Source organism: Musca autumnalis, unplaced genomic scaffold (assembly GCF_047663935.1).
Source record: "Musca autumnalis isolate F117 unplaced genomic scaffold, ASM4766393v1 scaffold_1, whole genome shotgun sequence".
Lineage (NCBI taxonomy): Eukaryota > Metazoa > Arthropoda > Insecta > Diptera > Muscidae > Musca > Musca autumnalis.
The window spans coordinates 216,144,766-216,168,659 of NW_027411644.1; the positions used below are offsets into that span (position 1 = coordinate 216,144,766).

Consider the following 23,894-nt stretch of genomic DNA (forward strand, 5'->3'; position numbering starts at 1 on the left):
TGGCTATGAAATCGATGGATAAACTTCCATTATAGGAAAGACAATAAGCTTCTAGCCGATTATTTGATAAGGGGTTGATTGAATAGAGTGGAATAGGCGACAAAGAACCACATTACTATGGAATGGGCACCGATATCGAAGCAAGTTAGAACACTTAAAGAGACCAGGACAGACTTACACCAAAGAAGGCGGGGAAAAGACTGAGGTATACCCAACATTCATTGGCCAAACTGTTCACCAGATCACCACAAGTGGTACCATGTAATTCAGATGATTCGAGGGCCGTATCCCGTAATTCTATAAGTTTATTCTACAAAAGTAAGATTTCCTCCCCATAGCCATTTTTCTCCATCAAAGCAGCTGATATTAGAATGGCGGTAGATGAGACCACTGGTCATTGAGGCATACGACCCATGGCTAATAGACTTCCAAAACCCTTTGCTAATATAAAACATGTAATTAAATATTATTATTTTTAGTTCTTTATATTTATTTTTTATAAAATTAAAGATTACGACGCGAATTTAATGGAGATAGGGATTTTTAAATGATAATATTATAAACACTATGGTTTTGTAACTGCTCACATTTAATTAAGCATAATAGTTCAAATTTGCTTTCTTCTTAGCCTGCACCTCCATAATAGCATCCATAAAGTCTTCATGTGTCACTTGTGTTGCAGAACGTCTCAATGCAATCATACCAGCCTCCACACAAACTGCTTTACATTGTGCTCCATTGAAATCGTCTGTGGAACGTGACAATTCTTCGAAGTTTACATCGCTGCTAACATTCATTTTACGCGAATGAATTTGCATAATACGAGCACGAGCTTCTTCGTTGGGATGAGGGAATTCAATTTTACGATCTAAACGTCCTGAACGCAGCAGAGCAGGATCCAAAATATCAACACGATTTGTAGCTGCGATAACTTTAATATCAGCTGTAGAACTGAAACCATCTAATTGATTGAGAAGCTCCAACATGGTACGTTGTACCTCACGATCACCAGCCTTTTCCGAGTCGAAACGTTTTGTACCAATAGCATCCAATTCATCAATGAAAATAATGGCCGGAGCTTTCTCTTTAGCCAAAGCAAATGCATCACGTACCAATTTTGCACCATCACCAATAAACATTTGTACCAATTGTGGACCAGCCAACTTTAAGAAAGTGGATTTTGTTTGGGCAGCACAAGCACGAGCCAACAGAGTCTTGCCAGTACCGGGAGGACCATATAAGAGAACACCTTTTGGAGGTTGAATACCCAAATTTTTGAATTTATCCTTGTGTGTCATGGGTAGTACAACGGCTTCAATTAGTTCTTGGATTTGTTTGTCCAAACCACCAATGTCGGAATATTGTTCGGTGGGACGTTCATCGACTTCCATAGCTTTGACACGAGCATCATATTCAGCGGGTAATGTTTCCAAAATCAAATATGAATCCTTGTTGACACCCACCAAATCGCCGGGTTTCAATTTCTCTGCATCTACCAAGCCAATAACAGGCAAAAAGTAGGCTTGGCGAGTAGATGTTTTTATGACAGCACATTTGCCTTTGCGTTGATTATCCAAAACTTGTACAGCTCCATCATCTTCATCTTCTTGGGCTTCCATATCCAAGAGTTCAATAACATTTGAAACTAAATAGGGAAGCGTCTTGTTTACCTTCAATGGAAGAGGTACATTAGCAACAAAGGTAAACTACTGAACAAACACACATACCTTAATTTTTTCGGTATTATCCTTAATTTTATCATTTTGGGCTTGTATCTCATGGGTAATACGCATAACCTCACTCTTCATTATTTTAATTTCATTATCCATCAAACGAGTCCTATTAACAATCTCTTCAGTGGACATACGCATCACTTCCTCACCCAGTTCTTCGCCATCTTCCCAAATTGACTTGTCTTCCAACGTTGCTGCCATTGTAGTGCTGCGGAATATTTATTTACAATTTAGATATTGCTGATAACAAATAAAAACGTAGTTTTATTAATATTAAGCTTTTATTTAATAGGTTCTTTTGGAAACAAAAATAATTTTTGCTCACTTTACCGATGACTTGTAAATTTGTGTTTTCAGGCAATTTGACAGATGCGGTTAATGAGAAAAAAAAAAACAATTTGCAAATCATACAGGGTTGTGTTTAGTTTGGCAAATCATCATTATGTGTTATCATTTCAGTATGAATATATTCGTTGCAGAGCATTGCCAGACACAAAGCCCCTGAACGGAGTTTTTAGAAGATTTTATTTATGCTTTGTTACGAAATACGTATCAACTCATATATTTTCATTAGCTATCTCCTCCCTTTCTCATGGAACCGAGTGACGGAGTGAAGTGAAAGAAGAATGTGAAATATCTTCTATCCACCGTGCTTATATCTCTTTACGAAAAAAAGTTGCCAGCCAGGAAAAGAGAGTTGCCTGTTTATTTGTTTATATCGGACAACAGCTGATTCATTGGCGCCAAAAACAATACATTTTGCAAAAATTGTTTGTTTGGTGTCATTGGTGTAATTTCATCGTTAATTTTTCATTTTTAATACCTTTTAAGTTTAACAAACAAAAAGATTTGTAAAAAAACTGAACATATAAGTTGTTATCTGTGTTAAACACAATTTATTTATATTCTACAACAAATGTTAATGAAATAAGCGAAGTACAACAAAATAATGGAGCCAAGTGGCGGAAAGAAAGTCCTTCAGAATACTGGCAAATATGTGGCTGAAACAAGAACAGAGGGGTAAGATACACTGCTTATTGAAATCTGATTATGTTTCTATTGAAATATTTCTTTACTCCAGAGATGATTTCTATAATGAAGCTGGTTACCGACAATCTCGGGAAAATGATAAAATCGATTCAAAATATGGATTTGATCGTGTCAAAGATGGATTGGAAAGGACTGGATATTTGATTAACATGCATACGGTATGTATGTAGGTGGAAAGGGGTTTCAAATTTGAGGGAATTTTGGATAACAAACATCACCAAGCAATTGAATTTTGCTCAAAAATTAATTCTCATAACGCATAAAGTAATATGCACTTTAAAATAGGCGTGTTGGTAGGATGAGTTAAAATCATGTGTTAGTCCATATCTACATTAGCTACTTAGCTGGAACAAAACTTACTTATTTTACAAATACTAATACCCCGTTTATATATAACCGGATTTAACAAACCGACTGGGTTTTAAATGTCAATTCCATTGCTTATATTTCAAACAAATCCCTATAAAGATGGTTAACCCTGCAAAAAGCTCTAATATAAACAGCATATAATTCCTTTATTTTGCATGTTTTTAACTTCTAGACTGAAATATTAGATGAAGATCGACGATTGGTGGCTGCCTTAGATTTATTCTTCATTCAAATGGATGGTTCACGTTTCAAGTGTACTGTGGCCTATAAACCATATCTACTGGTGAAACCTGATGAGAAACAAGCATTGGAGTTGGCTAGATTTTTAAGTCGCAAATATTCTGGTCAGTTAGCTGGCGTGGAACATATATACAAAGAGGATTTAGATTTACCAAATCATTTAGCTGGCATCAAACAACAATATTTAAAATTATCATTTCTCAATCAAACGGCTATGACCAAGGTGCGACGTGAGATTATGGCCGCCGTACGCAAAAACACCGAGCGTGAAAAATCCAATACATTTTATTTACAAATGTTGGCAAATTCACTGGCAGCAAATGCTTCCAATGATGCAGATGGTACAAAAAAGCAACTCGATTATATGGATTGCATTAAGGAGTTGCGCGAACATGACGTCCCCTATCATGTACGTGTCTCTATTGATTTGAAAATATTTTGTGGACAATGGTATAATATTCGGTGTCGTAGTGGTGGCTTGGAGCTGCCCATAATAACATGTCGTCCTGATATATTAGAACGTCCTGAACCGGTGGTATTGGCTTTCGATATAGAAACAACAAAATTGCCATTGAAATTTCCCGATGCTCAAACAGATCAAATAATGATGATATCCTATATGATTGATGGTCAGGGATATTTGATTACAAATCGTGAAATTATCTCCTCTGATGTTGATGATTTCGAATATACTCCAAAACCGGAATTTGAGGGAAATTTTATTGTCTTCAATGAAGAAAATGAAATGCAGTTAATTCAGAAATTCTTTGATCACATAATGGAGGTGCGGCCACATATTGTTGTCACATACAACGGTGATTTTTTCGATTGGCCATTTGTTGAAACAAGAGCTGCTGTTTATGATTTGGATATGAAGCAAGAAATTGGATTTTCAAAATCTAGAGATGGAAATTATTTGTGCAGACCCTCAATTCACATGGATTGTCTATGTTGGGTAAGTTATCTGTGAATGTGTTTGAATTTTGAAATGGAATTTTGTAAAAAAAAGATTCAAGTTTTGTGGAGCATATTCCCCGCTTTGGCTTAAGTGTTGTTTAGCTGCATTGATTTGATGTGTTCCTACTGATGGGCATTGGATGCAGTTTACAATATTACAGTGCTTCGTTGGGAAATACCAAATTTCACATATACACTTTGACTTAGTTTTTTTAGGATATGGATTTAAAACAAAATACCCTTTCACGATAGCGTTGTTTCGATAGCGTTGTTTTGTAGGCTCCTAAAAGCATTGACGATTTCATCATTAAACAAACATATCTTTCTTTTAAGGTAAAACGTGATTCATATCTCCCGGTTGGTTCACAAGGTCTGAAAGCTGTGGCAAAAGCTAAATTACGTTATGATCCTGTTGAATTGGATCCTGAAGATATGTGCAAAATTTCTGTTGAACAACCACAGGTACTCTCAAACTATTCCGTATCAGATGCAGTGGCCACATATTACCTCTATATGAAATATGTCCATCCCTTCATATTTGCCTTGAATACTATTATTCCCATGGAACCTGATGAAATTTTACGTAAAGGGTCTGGTACTCTTTGCGAAACACTACTCATGGTACAGGCCTACCATGCCAACATTGTATATCCCAACAAACAACAAAGTGAATTGAATAAATTGTCTAATGAAGGTCATGTTTTGGATTCGGAAACATATGTTGGTGGCCATGTGGAGGCTTTGGAATCGGGAGTATTTCGTGCTGATATACCATGTCGTTTTCGTTTAGATCCAAATATGGTCCAGACGCTGATAGGAAATGTTGATCGTGTCCTTAAACATGCCATAGAAGTGGAAGAGGGTATACCTTTGGATAAGGTGACCAATTTAGATGATGTCCATAAGGAGATTTGCCAAGCGTTGCAAGGGCTGCATGATATACCAAATCGTTTGGAACAACCGGTTATTTACCATTTGGATGTGGGTGCTATGTATCCCAATATTATTTTAACCAATCGTTTACAACCTTCGGCTATGGTTAGCGATACAGATTGTGCGGCGTGTGATTTCAATAAACCTGGGGTGAGATGTAAGAGGGTAATGGATTGGTTGTGGCGTGGTGAAATGTTGCCCGCCTCACGTAATGAGTTTCAACGTATCCAACAACAATTGGAGACGGAAAAATTTCCTCCGCTATTTCCCGGTGGACCCACCCGAGCTTTCCATGAACTTTCAAAAGAAGATCAAGCGGCATATGAGAAGAAACGTTTGGCCGACTACTGCCGCAAGGCCTATAAGAAAACAAAAATTACCAAACTGGAAACTAGAACTGCCACCATATGCCAAAAGGAAAACAGTTTCTATGTTGACACAGTGAGAGCTTTTCGTGATCGTCGTTATGAATATAAAGGCCTGACTAAAGTAGCCAAGGCTGCGGTGAGTGCTGCCCTTGCCTCCGGCGATGCTTCCGAGATTAAGGCCGCCAAGGGTCGTGAGGTATTGTATGATTCCCTACAATTAGCCCATAAATGTATTTTGAATTCCTTCTACGGTTATGTAATGCGTCGCGGTGCCAGATGGCACTCCATGCCTATGGCGGGTATTGTGTGTCTAACTGGTTCGAACATTATTACCAAAGCCAGAGAAATTATAGAACGTGTCGGCCGACCTTTGGAATTGGATACTGATGGTATTTGGTGTATTCTCCCAGGTTCTTTTCCCCAAGAATTTACCGTGCTAACAACCCACGAAAAGAAAAAGAAAATCAATATCTCCTATCCCAATGCTGTACTCAACACAATGGTCAAAGATCACTTTACCAATGACCAGTATCATGAATTGGTAAAGAAAAGAGATGAGGGTTCTTCCGAGCCACCAGAATATACCATAAGAGAGGAGAATTCTATATTCTTTGAGGTTGATGGTCCATATTTGGCTATGGTACTGCCCGCCTCCAAGGAGGAAGGTAAAAAACTAAAGAAACGGTATGCCGTATTCAATTTTGACGGATCTCTGGCGGAATTGAAGGGATTTGAAGTAAAACGTCGTGGTGAGTTGCAGTTGATTAAAAATTTCCAAAGTTCAGTATTTGAAGCTTTCCTGGCTGGTAGCACCTTGGAGGAATGCTATGCTTCTGTGGCTAAAGTTGCTGATTATTGGTTAGATGTGTTGTATAGTCGTGGTTCCAACTTACCCGATTCAGAATTGTTTGAATTAATTGCCGAAAACAAATCCATGTCAAAGAAATTGGAAGAATATGGTGACCAAAAGAGTACCTCTATATCAACCGCCAAACGCTTGGCTGAGTTTTTGGGTGAACAAATGGTAAAAGATGCCGGGTTGGCTTGTAAATATATTATCTCCCGTAAGCCCGAAGGTGCTCCCGTAACCGAAAGAGCCATTCCCTTGGCAATTTTCCAATCCGAACCCAGTGTAAGGAGGCATCATCTGCGTCGTTGGTTGAAGGACAATACCATGGGTGATTCTGATATAAGAGATGTTTTAGATTGGAATTATTATATAGAACGTTTGGGTGGTGCGATTCAAAAGATTATTACCATTCCAGCGGCATTGCAAGGTTTACCAAACCCCGTACCCAGAGTACAACATCCCGATTGGCTGCACAAGAAAATATCGGAGAAAAATGATGTGTTTAAGCAACGACGCATTAATGAAATGTTTACCAGTAGACCGAAACCCAAACCAGCACTGCCGTCATCCAGCAATGATAGTGACGCTAAAAATGTGGATATAGCCGATATGGAGGATTTGGCGGGATGTGAGGACAATTCTGATGGCCGGCCAAGAGTTACAAAGCGTCGAAGAAATAACTCTGATGATGGGGATGGTGATGAAAATGTCCAACCGGAAGCATCTTCATGGCGTCAAGCATTGGGTGCGCCACCACCTATTGGAACAACACGCAAGGAAATTGTGGAGTGGGTTAAATTTCAGAAACGTAAATGGGAATGGCAGTTGGAGCGACGTCAGCGTTATAAGCAACAAAATAAACGTATGCGCAACGATGATTCCAATGCCACCCATGATCCCTCAAATGCATCCAAAGGTGCCACATCAACAGCAACATTGGGTGGTTTCCTGCGACGAGCTCAAAGAACCCTGCTCGATCAAGTGTGGCAAATATTGCAAATTGTTCCCGTCGATGATTTGGGTCACTTCACGGTATGGGCAATGATTGGTGAAGAGCTGCATAGGATCAAGCTAACGGTGCCGCGCATATTTTATGTCAATCAAAGGAGTCTTGCCCCACCCGAAGAGGGGCAAATGTGGAAAAAGGTAAATCGAGTCCTACCACGTTCCCGACCTGTTTACAACTTATATAGATACAGTGTTCCCGAGCAGGTGTTCAAAGACAATTGCCTTGGAATGCTGGCCGATTTAGCCACACCTGACATAGAAGGTATCTATGAGACTCAAATGTCTTTGGAATTTAGGGCCCTTATGGATATGGGCTGCCTTTGTGCTGTACAACGAGAAGAAGCACGACGTTTGGCAAGCTTGGCTACCAAAGATTTGGAAAGTTTTAATATAGAACAGCTGGAACAGAAGTCACAGGCCCACATCAAATATCTACAAGGTAGCAATAGCAGATTACGCAAGATTTTCCTATATCAGCACAACATACCTACAGCCAAGAAGGAGATATGGGCCCTATTCTTGATGGCCAGTAAAAAAGCCATTGTAATTGCTTTGGACACGGTGCGTACCAACCAAATGCCAAATATGAAAAACCTCTACACTGCGGAACGTTTGGCTCTCATCAAGAATCTGCAAAGTGCCGAGGACATTGAAAAGGTTCCAGTTGAAGATTTTCAATTTGAAATCTTTATTGAAGTTGATGTCAAACAGGTGTATCGTCACATCCAAAGAGCCTTGACAGCCTACAAGGAGGAGAAACGTGGTCCCTCGTTGATATGCATGCAAACTGCCTTGGAGGCACGTAAATTGAGTACGAATATGCCCATCTTATTGGATTTCCCTCAGGCCCAGATACACATATCAGACGATGCCTCTTTGCTGTCGGGTTTAGATTGGCAGAGACAAGGATCAAGGGCCTTGGTGCGTCATTTTTTGAATCTTAATAATGTGGTGGAATTGATGTTGGATCAATGCCGTTACTTCCATGTACCCATAGGCAATATGCCTCCGGATACTGTGCTGTTTGGAGCGGATTTGTTTTTCGCCCGTTTGCTGCAGAAACACAATTTTGTTTTATGGTGGTCGGCCACCACAAGGCCAGATTTGGGAGGTCGTGAAGCTGATGACAGCAGATTGTTGGCAGAGTTTGAAGACAGTGTCACTGTGGTACAAAATCAAGCAGGCTTTTATCCAGATGTTTGTGTTGAACTGGCCTTAGATAGTTTGGCTGTTTCCGCCCTGTTGCAATCCACGAAGATACAAGAACTGGAAGGTGCCTCCTCGGCAATTACATTTGATGTTATACCCCAAGCCTCGCTGGAAGAAATGATCGGTACGGTGCCCGCAGCCACATTGCCAAGTTATGATGAAACTGCCTTATGTTCTGCAGCCTTTAGGGTAATGCGTTCCATGGTCAATGGTTGGCTGAGAGAGGTATCCATAAATAGAAATATATTTTCTGATTTTCAAATTGTCCATTTTTATCGTTGGGTAAGATCAAGTAATGCCCTGCTCTATGATCCCGCTTTGAGAAGATCTCTGAATAATCTCATGAGGAAAATGTTTTTACGTATTGTGGCAGAATTTAAAAGGCTTGGAGCCACTATTATCTATGCCGATTTCAATCGCATCATATTATCGTCGGGTAAGAAATCTGTTGCCGATGCCCTTGGGTATGTGGACTATGTGGTGCAGTCTCTTAGGAACAAAGAAATGTTCCATTCCATTCAATTGTCATTTGAACAATGTTGGGATTTTATGCTGTGGCTGGATCATGCCAATTATTCGGGTATTCGAGGCAGATTACCTAAGGGTTTGGATGAAACAACTTTGGGCGATGTTACAGCTGCCGCCTTGGCTGCCCAATCTGAGAAACGTCAACGAAATGTTGATAATTCCGATAACGAAAACGACGACGACGATGATGTAGAAGAAGTGCCACGAGCCGAGGAAGATGATGATAATCCAGCAAATGAAGAGGAACAGTTGTCGCTGGAATTAAATTGGACCATAAGTGAGCATTTGCCAGAAGAAAATGAATGTCGTGAGAAATTTGAGGCCATTGTAACATTGTTCATGCAGTCCTTGGCCGAACGCAAGACCACCAAACAGGCCATAAAAGACATTTCGCATTTGACATTTGATTTCATTATAAAGTTGCATAAAAATTATGGCAAAGGTAAACACAGTCCTGGCCTGGACTTAATACGCACCATTATCAAGGTCTTAAGTGTTGACAAGGGCCTAATGGAGGATATAAATGATTTTCGACGCAATATGTTGCGACTAGTTGGAGTTGGAGAGTTTTCCGATTTGGCCGAATGGAAAGACCCCTGCGATAGTTATACCATATCTGAGGTCATTTGTAAAGCTTGCAACCACTGTCGCGATTTGGATTTGTGTAAAGATAAACATCGCGCCATGAAGGATGGCATGTAAGTATCTGAAAGCAAAACAATAATTTTTTTGAGTTAGGTCAGCTAGAAGCCTATCCATGGACAGGAAGATTTCTGAAGACGAACGCTGCAGGTAGACTGTTATAGCCAAGAAGTTATTTGAAATTGATTTTATTGTCAGGGAGATCTCTGAAGTCGACTACTATAGACGGGAAGACTTCTGACGTTTAATGTTATTAACAGGAAGACTTCTGAAGTCGACAGTTATTAACAGGAAGACTTCTGAAGTCGACTGTTATTAACAGGAAGACTTATAAAGTCGACTGCTATTAACAGGAAGACTTCTGAAGTCTACTGTTATTAACACGAAGATTTCTGAAGTTGACTGTTTTAAACAGGAAGAATGAAGAGGTCTGTTACAGACGGAGCAGAAGTCCGTCGACTGTTATTAACAGGAAGACTTATAAAGTCGACTGCTATTAACAGGAAGACTTCTGAAGTCGACTGTTAGTGACAGGAAGACTTCTGAAGTCGACTGTTAGTGACAGGAAGACTTCTGAAGTCGACTGTTAGTGACAGGAAGACTTCTGAAGTCGACTGTTAGTGACAGGAAGACTTCTGAAGTCGACTGTTAGTAACAGGAAGACCTCGGAAGTCGACTGTTATTAACAGGAAGACTTATAAAGTCGACTGCTATTAACAGGAAGACTTCTGAAGTCGACTGTTATTAACACGAAGATTTCTGAAGTTGACTGTTTTAAACAGGAAGAATGAAGAGGTCTGTTACAGACGGAGCAGAAGTCCGTCGGCTGTTATTAACAGGAAGACTTATAAAGTCGACTGCTATTAACAGGAAGACTTCTGAAGTCGACTGTTAGTGACAGGAAGACTTCTGAAGTCGACTGTTAGTGACAGGAAGACTTCTGAAGTCGACTGTTAGTGACAGGAAGACTTCTGAAGTCGACTGTTAGTAACAGGAAGACCTCGGAAGTCGACTGTTAGTGACAGGAAGACTTCTGAAGTCGACTGTTATTAACAGGAAGACTTATAAAGTCGAGTGTTATAAACAGGAAGACTTCTAAAGTCGACTGTTAGTGACAGGAAGACTTCTGAAGTCGACTGTTAGTGACAGGAAGACTTCTGAAGTCGACTGTTATTAACAGGAAGACTTCTGAAGTCGACTATTCTAAACAGAAAGTATTCTGAAGTCGATTTATGTTAACAGGACTTCAGAAGTCTTCCTGTTACTAACAGTTGACTTCAGAAGTCCTCCTGTTAATAACAGTCGACTTCAGAAGTCTTCCTCTTAATAACAATCGACTTCTGAAGTCGACTGTTATTAACAGGAGGACTTCTGAAGTCAACTGTTAGTAACAGGAAGACTTCTGAAGTCGACTGTTAGTGACAGGAAGACTTCTGAAGTCTACTGTTAGTAACAGGAAGACTTCTGAAGTCGACTGTTAGTGACAGGAAGACTTCTGAAGTCGACTGTTAGTGACAGGAAGACTTCTGAAGTCGACTGTTAGTGACAGGAAGACTTCTGAAGTCGACTGTTATTAACAGGAAGACTTATAAAGTCGACTGTTATTAACAGGAAGACTTATAAAGTCGACTGTTATTAACAGGAAGACTTCTGAAGTCGACTATTATAAACAGAAAGTCTTCTGAAGTCGATTAATGTTAACAGGAATACTTCTGAAGTCGATTGTTTTAAGAGGAAGACTTCTGAAGTCGACTGTTATTAACAGGAGGACTTCTGAAGTCAACTGTTAGTAACAGGAAGACTTCAGAAGTCGACTGTTAGTGACAGGAAGACTTCTGAAGTCGACTGTTATTAACAGGAGGACTTCTGAAGTCAACTGTTAGTAACAGGAAGACTTCTGAAGTCGACTGTTAGTGACAGGAAGACTTCTGAAGTCGACTGTTAGTGACAGGAAGACTTCTGAAGTCGACTGTTAGTGACAGGAAGACTTCTGAAGTCTACTGTTAGTAACAGGAAGATTTCTGAAGTCGACTGTTAGTGACAGGAAGACTTCTGAAGTCGACTGTTAGTGACAGGAAGACTTCTGAAGTCGACTTTTAGTGACAGGAAGACTTCTGAAGTCGACTTTTAGTGACAGGAAGACTTCTGAAGTCGACTGTTATTAACAGGAAGACTTATAAAGTCGACTGTTATTAACAGGAAGGCTTATAAAGTCGACTGTTATTAACAGGAAGACTTATAAAATCGACTGTTATTAACAGGAAGACTTCTGAAGTCGACTATTATAAACAGAAAGTCTTCTGAAGTAGATTAATGTTAACAGGAATACTTCTGAAGTCGATTGTTATTAAGAGGAAGACTTGTGAAGTCGTCTGTTATTAACAGGAGGACTTTTGAAGTCAACTGTTAGTAACAGGAAGACTTCAGAAGTCGACTGTTAGTGACAGGAAGACTTCTGAAGTCGACTGTTAGTGACAGGAAGACTTCTGAAGTCGACTGTTATTAACAGGAAGACTTATAAAGTCGACTGTTATTAACAGGAAGACTTATAAAGTCGACTGTTATTAACAGGAAGACTTCTGAAGTCGACTATTATATACAGAAAGTCTTCTGAAGTCGATTAATGTTAACAGGAATACTTCTGAAGTCGATTGTTTTAAGAGGAAGACTTCTGAAGTCGACTGTTATTAACAGGAGGACTTCTGAAGTCAACTGTTAGTAACAGGAAGACTTCAGAAGTCGACTGTTAGTGACAGGAAGACTTCTGAAGTCGACTGTTATTAACAGGAGGACTTCTGAAGTCAACTGTTAGTAACAGGAAGATTTCTGAAGTCGACTGTTAGTGATAGGAAGACTTCTGAAGTCGACTGTTAGTGACAGGAAGACTTCTGAAGTCGACTGTTAGTGACAGGAAGACTTCTGAAGTCTACTGTTAGTAACAGGAAGACTTCTGAAGTCGACTGTTAGTGACAGGAAGCCTTCTGAAGTCGACTGTTAGTGACAGGAAGACTTCTGAAGTCGACTGTTATTAACAGGAAGACTTATAAAGTCGACTGTTATTAACAGGAAGACTTATAAAGTCGACTGTTATTAACAGGAAGACTTCTGAAGTCTACTATTATAAACAGAAAGTCTTCTGAAGTCGATTTATGTTAACAGGAATACTTCTGAAGCGGATTGTTATTAAGAGGAAGACTTCTGAAGTCGACTGTTATTAACAGGAGGACTTCTGAAGTCAACTGTTAGTAACAGGAAGACTTCAGAAGTCGACTGTTAGTGACAGGAAGACTTCTGAAGTCGACTGTTAGTGACAGGAAGACTTCTGAAGTCGACTGTTAGTGACAGGAAGACTTCTGAAGTCGACTGTTAGTGACAGGAAAACTTCTGAAGTCGACTGTTAGTGACAGGAAGACTTCTGAAGTTGACTGTTAGTAGCAGGAAGACCTCGGAAGTCGACTGTAAGTTATAGGAAGACCACCTCTGAAATCGACTGTTATTTGCAGGTAGACTTCTAAAGTCGAATATTACTAACAGGAAGACTTCTGAAGTCGACTGTTATTGACACGAAGACTTCTAAGTCGACTGTAATTCACAGGAGATTTTTGAAGTCTACATTTACTAACAGGAAGACCTCTGAAGTCGACTGTTACTAACACTAAGATTTCTGAAGTTGACTGCTATAAACAGGAAGACTTCTGAAGTCGCCTGCTGTAAACAGGAAGAACTTTGAAGAGGTCTGTTACAGACGGGGGACTTCTGTAGTCGACTGTTATTAACAGAAAAACTTCTGAAGTCGACTGTTATTAACAGGAAGACTTTAAGGTTAACTTTTATTACCTGGAAGACTTCTGAAGTCGACTGCTAAAGACGCGAAGGCTGATGAAGTTAACTGTGATAGACAGGAAGACTGTTGAAGTTGACTTCTATAAACAAAAAGCCGCTGCGATCGGCTTTTGTAGATAAGGAAAGACTTTCGAACATCCCCTCAGTAATGTTTGCGACATTTCCTGAGTATTTTCGTAAGACACGCCGTTCGGAATCGGCGATAAACAGTAGGTCCCATATCATTGAGCTAATGAATCGGCATGCACTCATTGATATAAGAGAATGAGATGTTTGTGGAACAATTATTATTATAGTCATGAACAACTTTCAAACCGACTGTTAAGGACAGAGACACTTTTACTGAGTAGATAGAAAGAGGTCCAAAGTCGTTTGTTATAGAAGGGAGGAAGAAAATAGCATTTCTGTAATCAGCACAAGATGATTTAGCTATGGAATAAAATTTCAAGAAAGCCGTTCTATTGATAGTTTTGGCTTGTGGACATCCTACAGAAGACACTGCTTATTATTAATTAATTCCCTAATTCCAGACCCGTTTGGCTTTGTGCACAATGTTTTGTTGCCTATGACAATGAAGAGATTGAAATGCGGATTATCGACGTTGTCCAGCGAAAACTTATGTCATATGTCCTACAAGATTTGCGTTGCTCTCGATGCAATGAAATCAAAAGAGAAAATTTGGCACAATTTTGTACATGTGCAGGAGATTTTGTACCACTAATCTCGGGAAAGGAAATCGATCACCTGCTAAGAACTTTTAAGAATGTGGCAGATTACCATAAAATGGAGTTATTACATGAAACTGTTCAACAAATTATTGCCACCAAATAATGGAATAAAATAAGCTCAAAAATTGTAAATAAATCTTCTCATTCTGTTTAAATTTTCATTTGTTTTTCCACAATCGTTTTATTTTGAATAAATTTGAATGTTGAACCGAAAAAAGAAAATAAAAATACACACGCACATAACAGCTCATCCAATCCTTGGCAGCAATTTCTTTCTCTCTCAGAGCATCATGTTTTGTTAAAACACTCTTGTTGTTGGAATTATTAAACTATATAACTGTTGTTTTACATCCTAGTTGGTTGATGTGATGGGATCAACTTTAACTTCGGGGAATTTGAAGTCAGGGAATTTGGTCATATCGGTTTTACCATCACTACCGTATTGCTTGGCAACACGTTCCAATTCGTTCTTCATTTCACGTTCAATTTCGGGTGAGGGATCAACCAATTTGCCACCACTAAAACAATCCAAAAGAAAAATAAAGATAATAACAAATTTCCATATTTTTTCTCATTGAAGTCCTTACGAGCTCTTTGATTTGTATTCACGAACTTTGTCCAAAAACAATTGCTGGATTGGATCGGAAGCTTTGCTCAAGGCTGGGGCAATGATACCAATGCTGCGACGGGCTTCAACACGCAATACGCGTACACCACTCAAAATTGATTGGGACAACATCTACAAAAAAATATCGTTACTAACATAATTTTCCACAAAAGAAATTTGCCAAAAATTGGTTTTACTTGTTATTCGGTAACCTTAAAAAACATTAAAGGTTATGTAATGATTTCTTTTTTCAATCAAAATGTCAACAACCCAATAAACGTATGATTGCCGGACATGTTTTGTTAACATTTTAATTTTATACATATTTGTAGTTTTACTAGTTTTACTTTTATTTTTGCGATTTTACCTTTATTATATTAGTTTTCTTTTAATTTCTCAAAAGAACTCTCGAATACCAATCGTCAAAACTCGCTCACTTGCAGAAGTATATTTTTGACAGATCTTGCAGTCAAAACTTTATAGTATTGCCAATACCATGAAACGTCTAGTTTGCAAAATTACAACTCTTCAAAGTACAACCTAAATAAAAAGTGGCGCGAATTAAAGCCCTAAACACATCCAACGTTTGAGTAAAGTTTTCAGCCTGTTTCTGTATGTCTAAAGAAGAATGTGTGCGAAAGAAACACGTCCAAACTCTTGTGTGTTTTTCAAATATATTTTTTGTTTTGAAGCAAAGGTAAAACTATTTCGGAAACTAAAGTTCGGGCGTGTTTCATTCGCACACATTCTTCTTTCGACATACAGAAACTGGCTGTTTGTGTCATTTCTAGTAGATGAAACAAAGACAGTGCTGCCAAGCTTAAATTTTTCTTTATTCTTCTACCAGAAATAACACAAAACTTATCTCAAACGTTGGATGTGCTTCCAGCTTAAAGGTGAGAACACATTCAGCTCTTGCTAAAAGACCTAATTCAAATGTGGTTCTGACCAATGAACGGAAACAAACACAACGATTCCAGTACCAATCACACAAAGCCACAAACTTTTCAGCTTCTCTGAATCGTTTCATTCTCACAACCAAAACAAAAACACAAACTTTTCAATGTAAAAAGATAGAAACCGTACGATTGCTGTATTGTAACTTCGGCTATGCTTTGCCGAGTTGTTTCATTCACCACCGAAACAAAAAGTATTTTTGGGAAACGTTTCCCGTGCGTATTGTCAATGACACACTCAGACACACGCACATGTGATTGCTTAACAACCCTATAAGTTAGCATCAGCATACCACAGTGAATTTTATCAACCACCAATCAGCATACCACAGTGAATTTTATCAACCACCAAACGTTTTTGATTTATTCACATGTGTTTTCTATCTGCTCTTGTGGAGTTGAGTACTTTTCGCTTTTCGTTTTGTTTGCACTCACGAATGTAATCAAAACAAAACTAAGCAGCGAGCTCGGCCAACGTGGGTTATGTTTCGTTTTGTATTGTTCCTATGGAAAATACGAAACGAAACGATTGGAAATGTTATTTAAAGTATTTTTACGTACGCTGGTTCTGACATTTCTTTATTCCTTTCTCAGAAATGACTTCAGCCAGAAAGCCAGCCGCTTATGTGTCGAGGCCTTTAACTTAATTTTCCTGCTTAGCTTAAAGCCCGCGGCACATACGGTACGTTGTGCGACGCGTTGCGCGTTAAAAAAAAACAACAACCACATGAAAAATGTGTAAGTGATGCCAAGTTTGTTCTTGAAGTTTTCATGTGGTTGTTGTAACGCAACGCTCAACGCGCCGTATGTGCCGAGGCATTAAGGTGGAAACACAATAAAATACGCCGCCAAAGTACTATCTTAATTAAATGAATTAGGTAGTACTTGGCCTTTAATATTTTACATGAAACTGAGCGTCGCCGTATTTCATTCTGTTCACACCTTAAAGGCCTGCGTACATAAGCTGCCTAGCCTGCTTACCTTGCTTACTTCTGATAAAAGAATAAAAAAGAAAAGGGCAACCCAGTTCGAAATTTCCTCGGCCTTCTTTATTCTTTTATTTTTATTATGTCAAAAATGAAGAAGGAAAGCAAGGCAATCAGGCAGAGCAGCTTATGTACGCAGGCCTTTATTTCTTCACTAGGCCGCTTATTTCTTGGTATCACATTTCAATATTTTAAATAAAATTCAATTTTTAATAAGAATTGTTCGTAGATAATTAGTACCGAACATACAAATTAGTCCATATTTACATTAGGCATATTTCCATATTTACAATTGTCAGTTTGTGAGAGAGAGGTGAGGCATGTAGTAACCCAGTAAACTAAAACAGTGAAATTTATTTTGTTTGTTATTTTTTTTTAAGCAGCCATGTTTGTTTTTTGACTTTGCTGCCAGATCTACTATTTTTTCGTTTCTTTACTCTTATGTTACACGCTAAAACTTTCATACGAAACTTTCCCATTATTTTGGCGTTCATAGATCGAGTTCCATAACAAAGTAATTTTATGAAATTACTGTAATGGGGAACTCGACCTAGGAACGCCAAAATAATGGGAAAGTTTCGTATGAAAGTTTCAGCGTGTAACATAAGAGTTACTTTGTTGCGTGGCTCTTCTTATGTTATGTGTGCTTTTAGGGCGTCCGCTTTAGCCACCAGACTAGCTTGAGACATCTCAAAGGCGGCATGGGGTCTCAACCCGCCAAAACAGGACTCACACACAAACATTGAATGAGGGTGAATTTTCTTTCCTACCTTCACATTTACTTACTTTACGAGAAAACATCCACACACGGGTCTTGCTGTCCCGACCCTACACTGGCCCACCCTACCATGGTCCAGATGGTCCTCATCGATAATCTCTCCTGGACCCCATTAACCACACACTCAACTTCCCACACTTACCTCATAGCGTTCCCCACGCAATCACAAACAATTAGCAACACATCTTAATTAATCTTCAACACTACATTAGACAATTTATTAAAATTAAATTTTCAATAGAAATTCCCTTTGTTTTCCTTACACAATAATTGAACAATAATTTTTTTTTGATGAACAAATTAGGAGAATAATACCTAGACTTATCTCTCACGACTTCAGGCTCAATTTCTAAGGCTTTCCAATAGGATTAAGCTTTTTCCTTGTTCTTAGTGCCCACTACCGGCACAAGCGCTTTACTCTACACAACCACTAAAAGAGCTCTCTTACCAGTTTGCTTTTGCCGTTCCTCTGCTCACGGCTCGCTAGAAAATACAAAAAAACAAGGCTCAAAGTTAAGTCTACTGTTGCCCTACGCCTACTAATATTTTTTCACCTTAGGTATTATTCCCTGTACAAAACTTAATTATTAATTTACTTATCGCTAACTCTTTCTAATTACTATCCTTATTTTCCTTATTTCTTTGTCTGATAGATTTCTGACTCATTTGCCGAATATTCAATGAAAAGCTTATATTTTCTTTCCTTTCAGGTGATGTTCTTGAATCAAATTATCGTTACGTTCAATAAAGACGACACAAGGTACGACACAGTATTACCTGTTGTTAAAACATTAATCAATTGGGTTTTTTTCTAGTTTCAGATTTCACAATACAAAAAAATGGTAGCAACACCACTTTCCGTTTATGCACCAATGGCGGCAGTGACGGCAGACGCTCTAGGTTCCAATATGTCGCAAGATTCCCCTTGGTCATGGATTGGTTTACATCGATTCGACGGCAGTTGCAACACAAATACCAGAATCATCCATCCAACGGATACATATACTTATTTGCCGCACTCACACCAGACTATGCCACGGAATAATCACGTTTGCGGGCGAGACACAAGGGGCCACTAACAAACTCCAGCCAAAATAACCAAAATGTTTCCTCCAGCAATTAAATAAATACACTGGCCCCCTTCAATTGCTATGAAGGCCAGTGTTACTCGCAAACCAATGATTTAGGCTGTTAAAATATAAACAAATACACAAACAAAAGATGTAAACACCACACTTCATTTCCCTCGACCGTTGTTAATACTCACAGATATTAAATACAAACACAAAACACAGCAAATACAAAATAATCTTTTTATTTTTTCACTCTTGTTTTAACAGGTTAACGTAACGATCCACTCCAAAATGACGATTTTCTCAACCAGACGGCTTTTATAGCCCTCTTTTCTCCCGCCACAAGCCAAATTTTCCAGCCAACACCATTTTCTTTACCGATTTTTCTTCTAACGTTTTCGGTAACCATTCGTTTTCTTTTTCCGTATTTCTTCAGGGATGATTCTTTGGATATTGAATGGCAATGCTATATTAACACCTGATCTGGTTTTTGAAATTTAACGGTCATCAGATTGCTCGAATGACTGCACTCCTATTTCTTTCCCTGATTATACGCGATCGTATTATTTTACCAGTACCCTCATATATGTCCAAGTTTATATTTTATTGAATATCTATGCATACAATAGTATGAATTTTACAACCTTTTCGATCTTGAACGTGCTGTTCAATGTAAACGTCCATATTTATAAATCTCCTGAAATCTAATTCGCCTTGTTTTCCGCCCGCTTTTGCTTTAGGTCCCCACTCGATACAACCCTGCGGTCGATTATCTCCTACCCAATTAATCACCCCTGACCAGTCCTTTTTCGATCATGTGCGCCCTGGCAAACCATTCTGTCATTCTAGAACACGCTACTACATAGACAACACATCCAATTTACAATGGGCTTACATTTAATTTGCACCATGTGCATATTCAAACGCAAAGAAAACAAATTTTTCCTATTGCCCCTTTACCAAACGCAAAGTCCTCCTACTGCCGTCGCCTAAAGCAGCTTGACCCTATTTACGCTTGTTGCCTCTCACTCTCGGATGGAATAGAATGAAATACATGGAGAATATTTTCTTGGCATGGCCTAAAGATAAGAGCCGCCTGGTGTACAGGCTTCTTGCCATATGTTTGGCACACGGCCTTTATGCTTCTTCTTGCTGAGTGTTCTTGTACCAGGCCAGCAACAAACATTCAAGTTCGGCAAGACTTCGCAGGCGAAATTGATGTGCATGGCATGACTAAGTTGGTCAAACGTGGGGAACACCCACCCCTGTCTCGTCTCATGCCGGGCTCTCGGTTCTAATCGTTCCAAGCAGGTTCGTGCATTTTATTATATATATGATTTAAAGAAAACTAACTTGCTACTGCTCATTACAGATTGACGGCTCGGGACAATTCAGAAGAAACTTCAGACGCAATTTCATCGATATATTCCGGAATTACACAACCCAACCCATATTCTGTAGACCCACAGGTACAAATCTCTGTTCTTGGTAGCTGTGATGTCCTGTTTTTGTGTCTTACAATGTATTGTGTATGTTTGTACCTACCAGGGAACTTCGTTGTGAAAACTTAGTTTGCGCCCAGAAATCATAACATGTTTCATACGCCACCCCCTCCACAGCAGAGGGAGTTTCCCATATATGATAATGCATATTCATATTGTCCCGTCACTATGGATTGTGGCCCCCCTCCTTGTGACTATTACAGTTAATTGGAATAAATACGAATTATGGGCATCATCCAGGAAATGTTTTTTTCCCGACTGTCGTCACAATCACAACTTATTCGTCTCCAAAACAAGTCTTTAACGTAACCAAATGTCAGTTTAACCAAAAATAAAGTGATATTTTTACTAAACGTTTTTGGGAATATTTTCATTCGAACGATACTCCGAAACGCTTTGCTGTTTTAAAAGGGGATATTTTCGTTACTGAATTGGGACGGTCATGTCCAATTCCACGGTCCTCCTATGGGTCTACAGGCGTTTTTTTTATTTTTTTAACCCTACTTGTAGCATTGGTGGACATCAATCTTATATACCTGAACTTATAAAGGGTGATAGTTAAGTACGTGCACTCTAACGACGATACTTCGCCCCGAAAAGTGGGGAATATTCACGGATCGATTGAAAGATGAACGTGATCAAAATAATATGGAGATATCATATGTGATGCCCGGTGTTTATTTCTTTCTGTGTTTTACTTAACACGGAACCACCACCACATCTACTGATGTCTTTATTGTACATTTTAGTCTTTCTATTAACGGGTTGTTCGTAGGACGTTGACCTTGGAAATCAAATATTACTCACCACTCAAATATTATTCACCCTTTTCCATTTTTACTACTTTCGGTATGACGAATACCTATGCCTCCTCAGTAACAAAATTAGGAGGAGGGAATTTGTGAATACGCATAATTTACGACATGTGTACGTTTACCATAGGAAAATGTATTGAAAACACTGAAGTTTTGAGGAAACTGACAGGGCAGTGAAAAATTAAAAGCTTTATCTGGATGCAGACTGAAGATGACTGTGACTGACTTCTTGCCCTTTCGTGGTAATTAAGTGGTTAGATTAGTAGAAGTCAAGAAAAATGTTGGTTAGTGGTATTCCATGAAATACAAAAAGTGTTATTGGCACATTCGGGCATGTGAAAAATGTTGTATTTATATTAATGTTCATAGATTAGACTTGAATTAAGAGGGGATTGACACTTTTTTTTTAGTGAATATACATATTAGGAATCTGAAAGATATCAAGCGAATATCTGTTCAATTATCGACGATAATTGTATATACCGACTAAAGGTCAATATTATCAGGTTTAGAGTCTGCATATAATACAGCAAATATTTTTCAAAGGCTTCTATTCTGACAAATGTCAATATGAGCATTTCAATATATATGAACACCAACACATACGTTCGCATTGGCTAATTCGGGAATTATATGATAAATATAGACCAATTTTCCATTACATTTCCATAATTTTTACCTCTAGAATTACATAACTTATCAGTTTATGCTTTTCCGCATCATGAATAATAAAATAGTACAAGGACTAAAATAACAAACTGTTAATTTTTTTACAACACAATGTTGCAAACAAGCACCATTTGGTAACTCCCTAAACACGAGGAATTTAAGAATTTTTTTCACAGCGGACTTATTTTGCTACCAATAATCATAATAAATATGAAAAATATTTGTATCTCTACGGAAAAAATATCGGGGTTCAAAGGGTTAAATTAATCGGATATACATTCGAAAATCAGATATGCTTTAGACAAGGCGGCATACGGATTGGTGAAAGTCCGTATACGTACAAAGTGTGTTGACTTGTCTCTCCATCTGGATCAAGGCGGATTATTTAATTGGACTTTAAAAATTTGTCCGAATAAACGAACATATGAATGAACGGTATGAAATTAAACATGACGCATATGTCTACACAAAAAATTTTCAGCTTTCCCTACCCACATTGTACATTTCACATGTGTTTTTATGTGGGTCTCCGCAATTTTAAGGACTGAGTTAATCCTCATTACGTATGGTGTCTCGGAAACGGGTTGATTGGCAATCGTCCCGCGACCACGTAACTCAGTTTCTCGCGTGAACCTGTCGTTATTATTTTCGGAAACCAAATCATATCCTGCTCTCAAGGTGTATACCAAGGTCCATTTATAGGAGAAATATGCCTAAATTATCACCACTTTTACAAAACCACCCTTGCTATTATTGAATATACGGTCTGTGAAAACATTGAATACTAGGATCTTTCTAAAAAAAATTAGAAAACACAAAAGAAGCCTGTAAAATGGAATCAAACTTTAGAATACAACATTGTAAATTTGCATTACACGTTTTAGATGATGCCAAGTATTTTATGGAAGAGATTTTCAGTAGACCCTATTGAACTTCCCACTTAATTTACGCCAAAAAAAGTAAAAAAAAAAACACCAAAGGGTTGCAACTTATTCCTTCTCACTATACCTCGGGGTGAATGTTCCGTGCTTGCCATTTGATTAGATTTATTTTGCGAGGGAAATCCGGACATTCTTGTACAATTTTGTCTGGATATAATGTGTTTTTTTTTTTGTTTGGTGAGTTAGTTCCCCCATCTACTGAACATTATTTATCTGGAATATTTCGCTGTTTTCAGCCTCTTCCGGTTGTATATATCGCCGCTGAATTACCTCTTGAGGTCTTTGGCGTGACATACGCCCATTGATTTCCCTTTTAAATCCTCAATGGCATACATATTATTGCCAACTGGTTTAACAATGCGGCATTTTACGAATTTGCGAGCAAATTTCGCATTGAAATTCTTGCCAAAGTCGCTCAGAACGTAATTTCTTTTAAATACCTCCTGTCCTGGGGCAAAAATAACCGTTCTGGCCCTGGCATTATACCGCTTTGCACTCTGCTCAAATGCTCTATGCATATTGTCTTTTATCTTAGCTCGGATGAGTTCCTGTCTATCGTTTCTATTCAATCTCGCGATCTCATGATCGGACAGAGAATGTAACTTTCGAGCCAACCTATAATCCGCCCCATGGGTGTACATACTATAGCCAAACAAGGCGAAAAAAGGGGTGACACCAGTCGCACTATGTATCGATGTTCTTAAAGCACATTCGATATCTGTTAAATACAGATCCCAATCTCGGTGATCGTTCTCTAAATACGCTCTTATGGCTGCAAGAACAGATTGGTTTACCCGTTCCGATGCATTGGACTGCGGGGCATACGGTGCAGTTTGGAGATGATTAATGCCATATGTTTCAATCATTTCCCTAAAGGCTTTTGCCACGAATTGTGCCCCGTTGTCCGTATGGATCGTCTCAGGTACTCCAAACTTTCTGAAAATGTCTTCTACTAAGAACCTAACCACATTTGAAGCGGTTGCCTCACGCATTGCCTTTAAAAAGGTGAATTTGCTAAAGTGGTCGACCACTATAAAAATAAACGCGTTGCCACTTTTAGAGCGTGGATATTTCCCCAAGAAGTCCACGTATAATTTTTGAAAGGGACG

At 38.7% G+C, this 23,894-nt stretch overlaps 3 protein-coding genes and 2 long non-coding RNA genes across 8 annotated transcripts; 2 read left to right on the top strand and 3 right to left on the bottom strand.

Annotated features, from left to right (window-relative positions):
- Window positions 1-459: 459 nt before the first annotated feature.
- Window positions 460-2,526, bottom strand: Rpt5 (26S proteasome regulatory subunit Rpt5). 4 transcript variants are annotated; one of them, XM_073960139.1, is made up of 3 exons: window positions 2,059-2,526; window positions 1,728-1,941; window positions 460-1,670 (listed from the first exon to the last, which is right to left on the bottom strand). In XM_073960139.1, the coding sequence occupies exons 2-3, from the start codon at window positions 1,932-1,934 to the stop codon at window positions 594-596; spliced, it is 1,284 nt and encodes a 427-aa protein (XP_073816240.1). In that variant the 5' UTR covers window positions 1,935-1,941; window positions 2,059-2,526; the 3' UTR covers window positions 460-593. The 4 variants fall into 4 exon arrangements, with proteins under 4 accessions (XP_073816240.1, XP_073816239.1, XP_073816242.1 ...); XM_073960138.1 differs by having other exon boundaries at window positions 2,064-2,199; XM_073960141.1 differs by having other exon boundaries at window positions 1,728-1,973; window positions 2,059-2,151.
- Window positions 2,485-14,619, top strand: PolE1 (DNA polymerase epsilon catalytic subunit 1). Its single transcript, XM_073960137.1, has 5 exons — window positions 2,485-2,753; window positions 2,815-2,941; window positions 3,325-4,347; window positions 4,683-9,943; window positions 14,261-14,619. Exons 1-5 carry the CDS (start codon window positions 2,683-2,685, stop codon window positions 14,559-14,561), a joined length of 6,783 nt encoding a protein of 2,260 aa, XP_073816238.1. The 5' UTR covers window positions 2,485-2,682; the 3' UTR covers window positions 14,562-14,619.
- On the bottom strand, window positions 14,608-15,571 carry ATPsynCF6 (ATP synthase, coupling factor 6). The gene is made up of 3 exons (XM_073960143.1): window positions 15,433-15,571; window positions 15,046-15,197; window positions 14,608-14,976 (listed from the first exon to the last, which is right to left on the bottom strand). Exons 2-3 carry the CDS (start codon window positions 15,195-15,197, stop codon window positions 14,811-14,813), a joined length of 318 nt encoding a protein of 105 aa, XP_073816244.1. The 5' UTR covers window positions 15,433-15,571; the 3' UTR covers window positions 14,608-14,810.
- Window positions 15,572-17,975: 2,404 nt separating this feature from the next.
- Window positions 17,976-19,249, bottom strand: LOC141389092 (uncharacterized). Its single transcript, XR_012408984.1, has 2 exons — window positions 19,053-19,249; window positions 17,976-18,973 (listed from the first exon to the last, which is right to left on the bottom strand). It is a non-coding gene; the product is annotated as an uncharacterized lncRNA (long non-coding RNA).
- A 420-nt stretch (window positions 19,250-19,669) lies between these two features.
- LOC141389093 (uncharacterized) lies at window positions 19,670-20,713 on the top strand. The gene is made up of 2 exons (XR_012408985.1): window positions 19,670-20,169; window positions 20,231-20,713. It is a non-coding gene; the product is annotated as an uncharacterized lncRNA (long non-coding RNA).
- The last annotated feature ends 3,181 nt before the right edge of the window (window positions 20,714-23,894 follow it).

Excerpts from the sequence above, each read along its gene's own strand:
- PolE1 (XM_073960137.1), top strand. The coding sequence starts at position 2,683 with ATGGAGCCAAGTGGCGGAAAGAAAGTCCTTCAGAATACTGGCAAATAT. Across the intron at positions 2,754-2,814 it reads GCTGAAACAAGAACAGAGGG|AGATGATTTCTATAATGAAG; the intron begins GTAAGATACACT and ends TCTTTACTCCAG. Across the intron at positions 9,944-14,260 it reads CGCGCCATGAAGGATGGCAT|ACCCGTTTGGCTTTGTGCAC; the intron begins GTAAGTATCTGA and ends CCCTAATTCCAG.
- ATPsynCF6 (XM_073960143.1), bottom strand. The coding sequence starts at position 15,197 with ATGTTGTCCCAATCAATTTTGAGTGGTGTACGCGTATTGCGTGTTGAA. Across the intron at positions 14,977-15,045 it reads GAATACAAATCAAAGAGCTC|TGGTGGCAAATTGGTTGATC; the intron begins GTAAGGACTTCA and ends GGATTGTTTTAG.
- Rpt5 (XM_073960139.1), bottom strand. The coding sequence starts at position 1,934 with ATGGCAGCAACGTTGGAAGACAAGTCAATTTGGGAAGATGGCGAAGAA. Across the intron at positions 1,671-1,727 it reads ATAATACCGAAAAAATTAAG|GTAAACAAGACGCTTCCCTA; the intron begins GTATGTGTGTTT and ends CTTCCATTGAAG.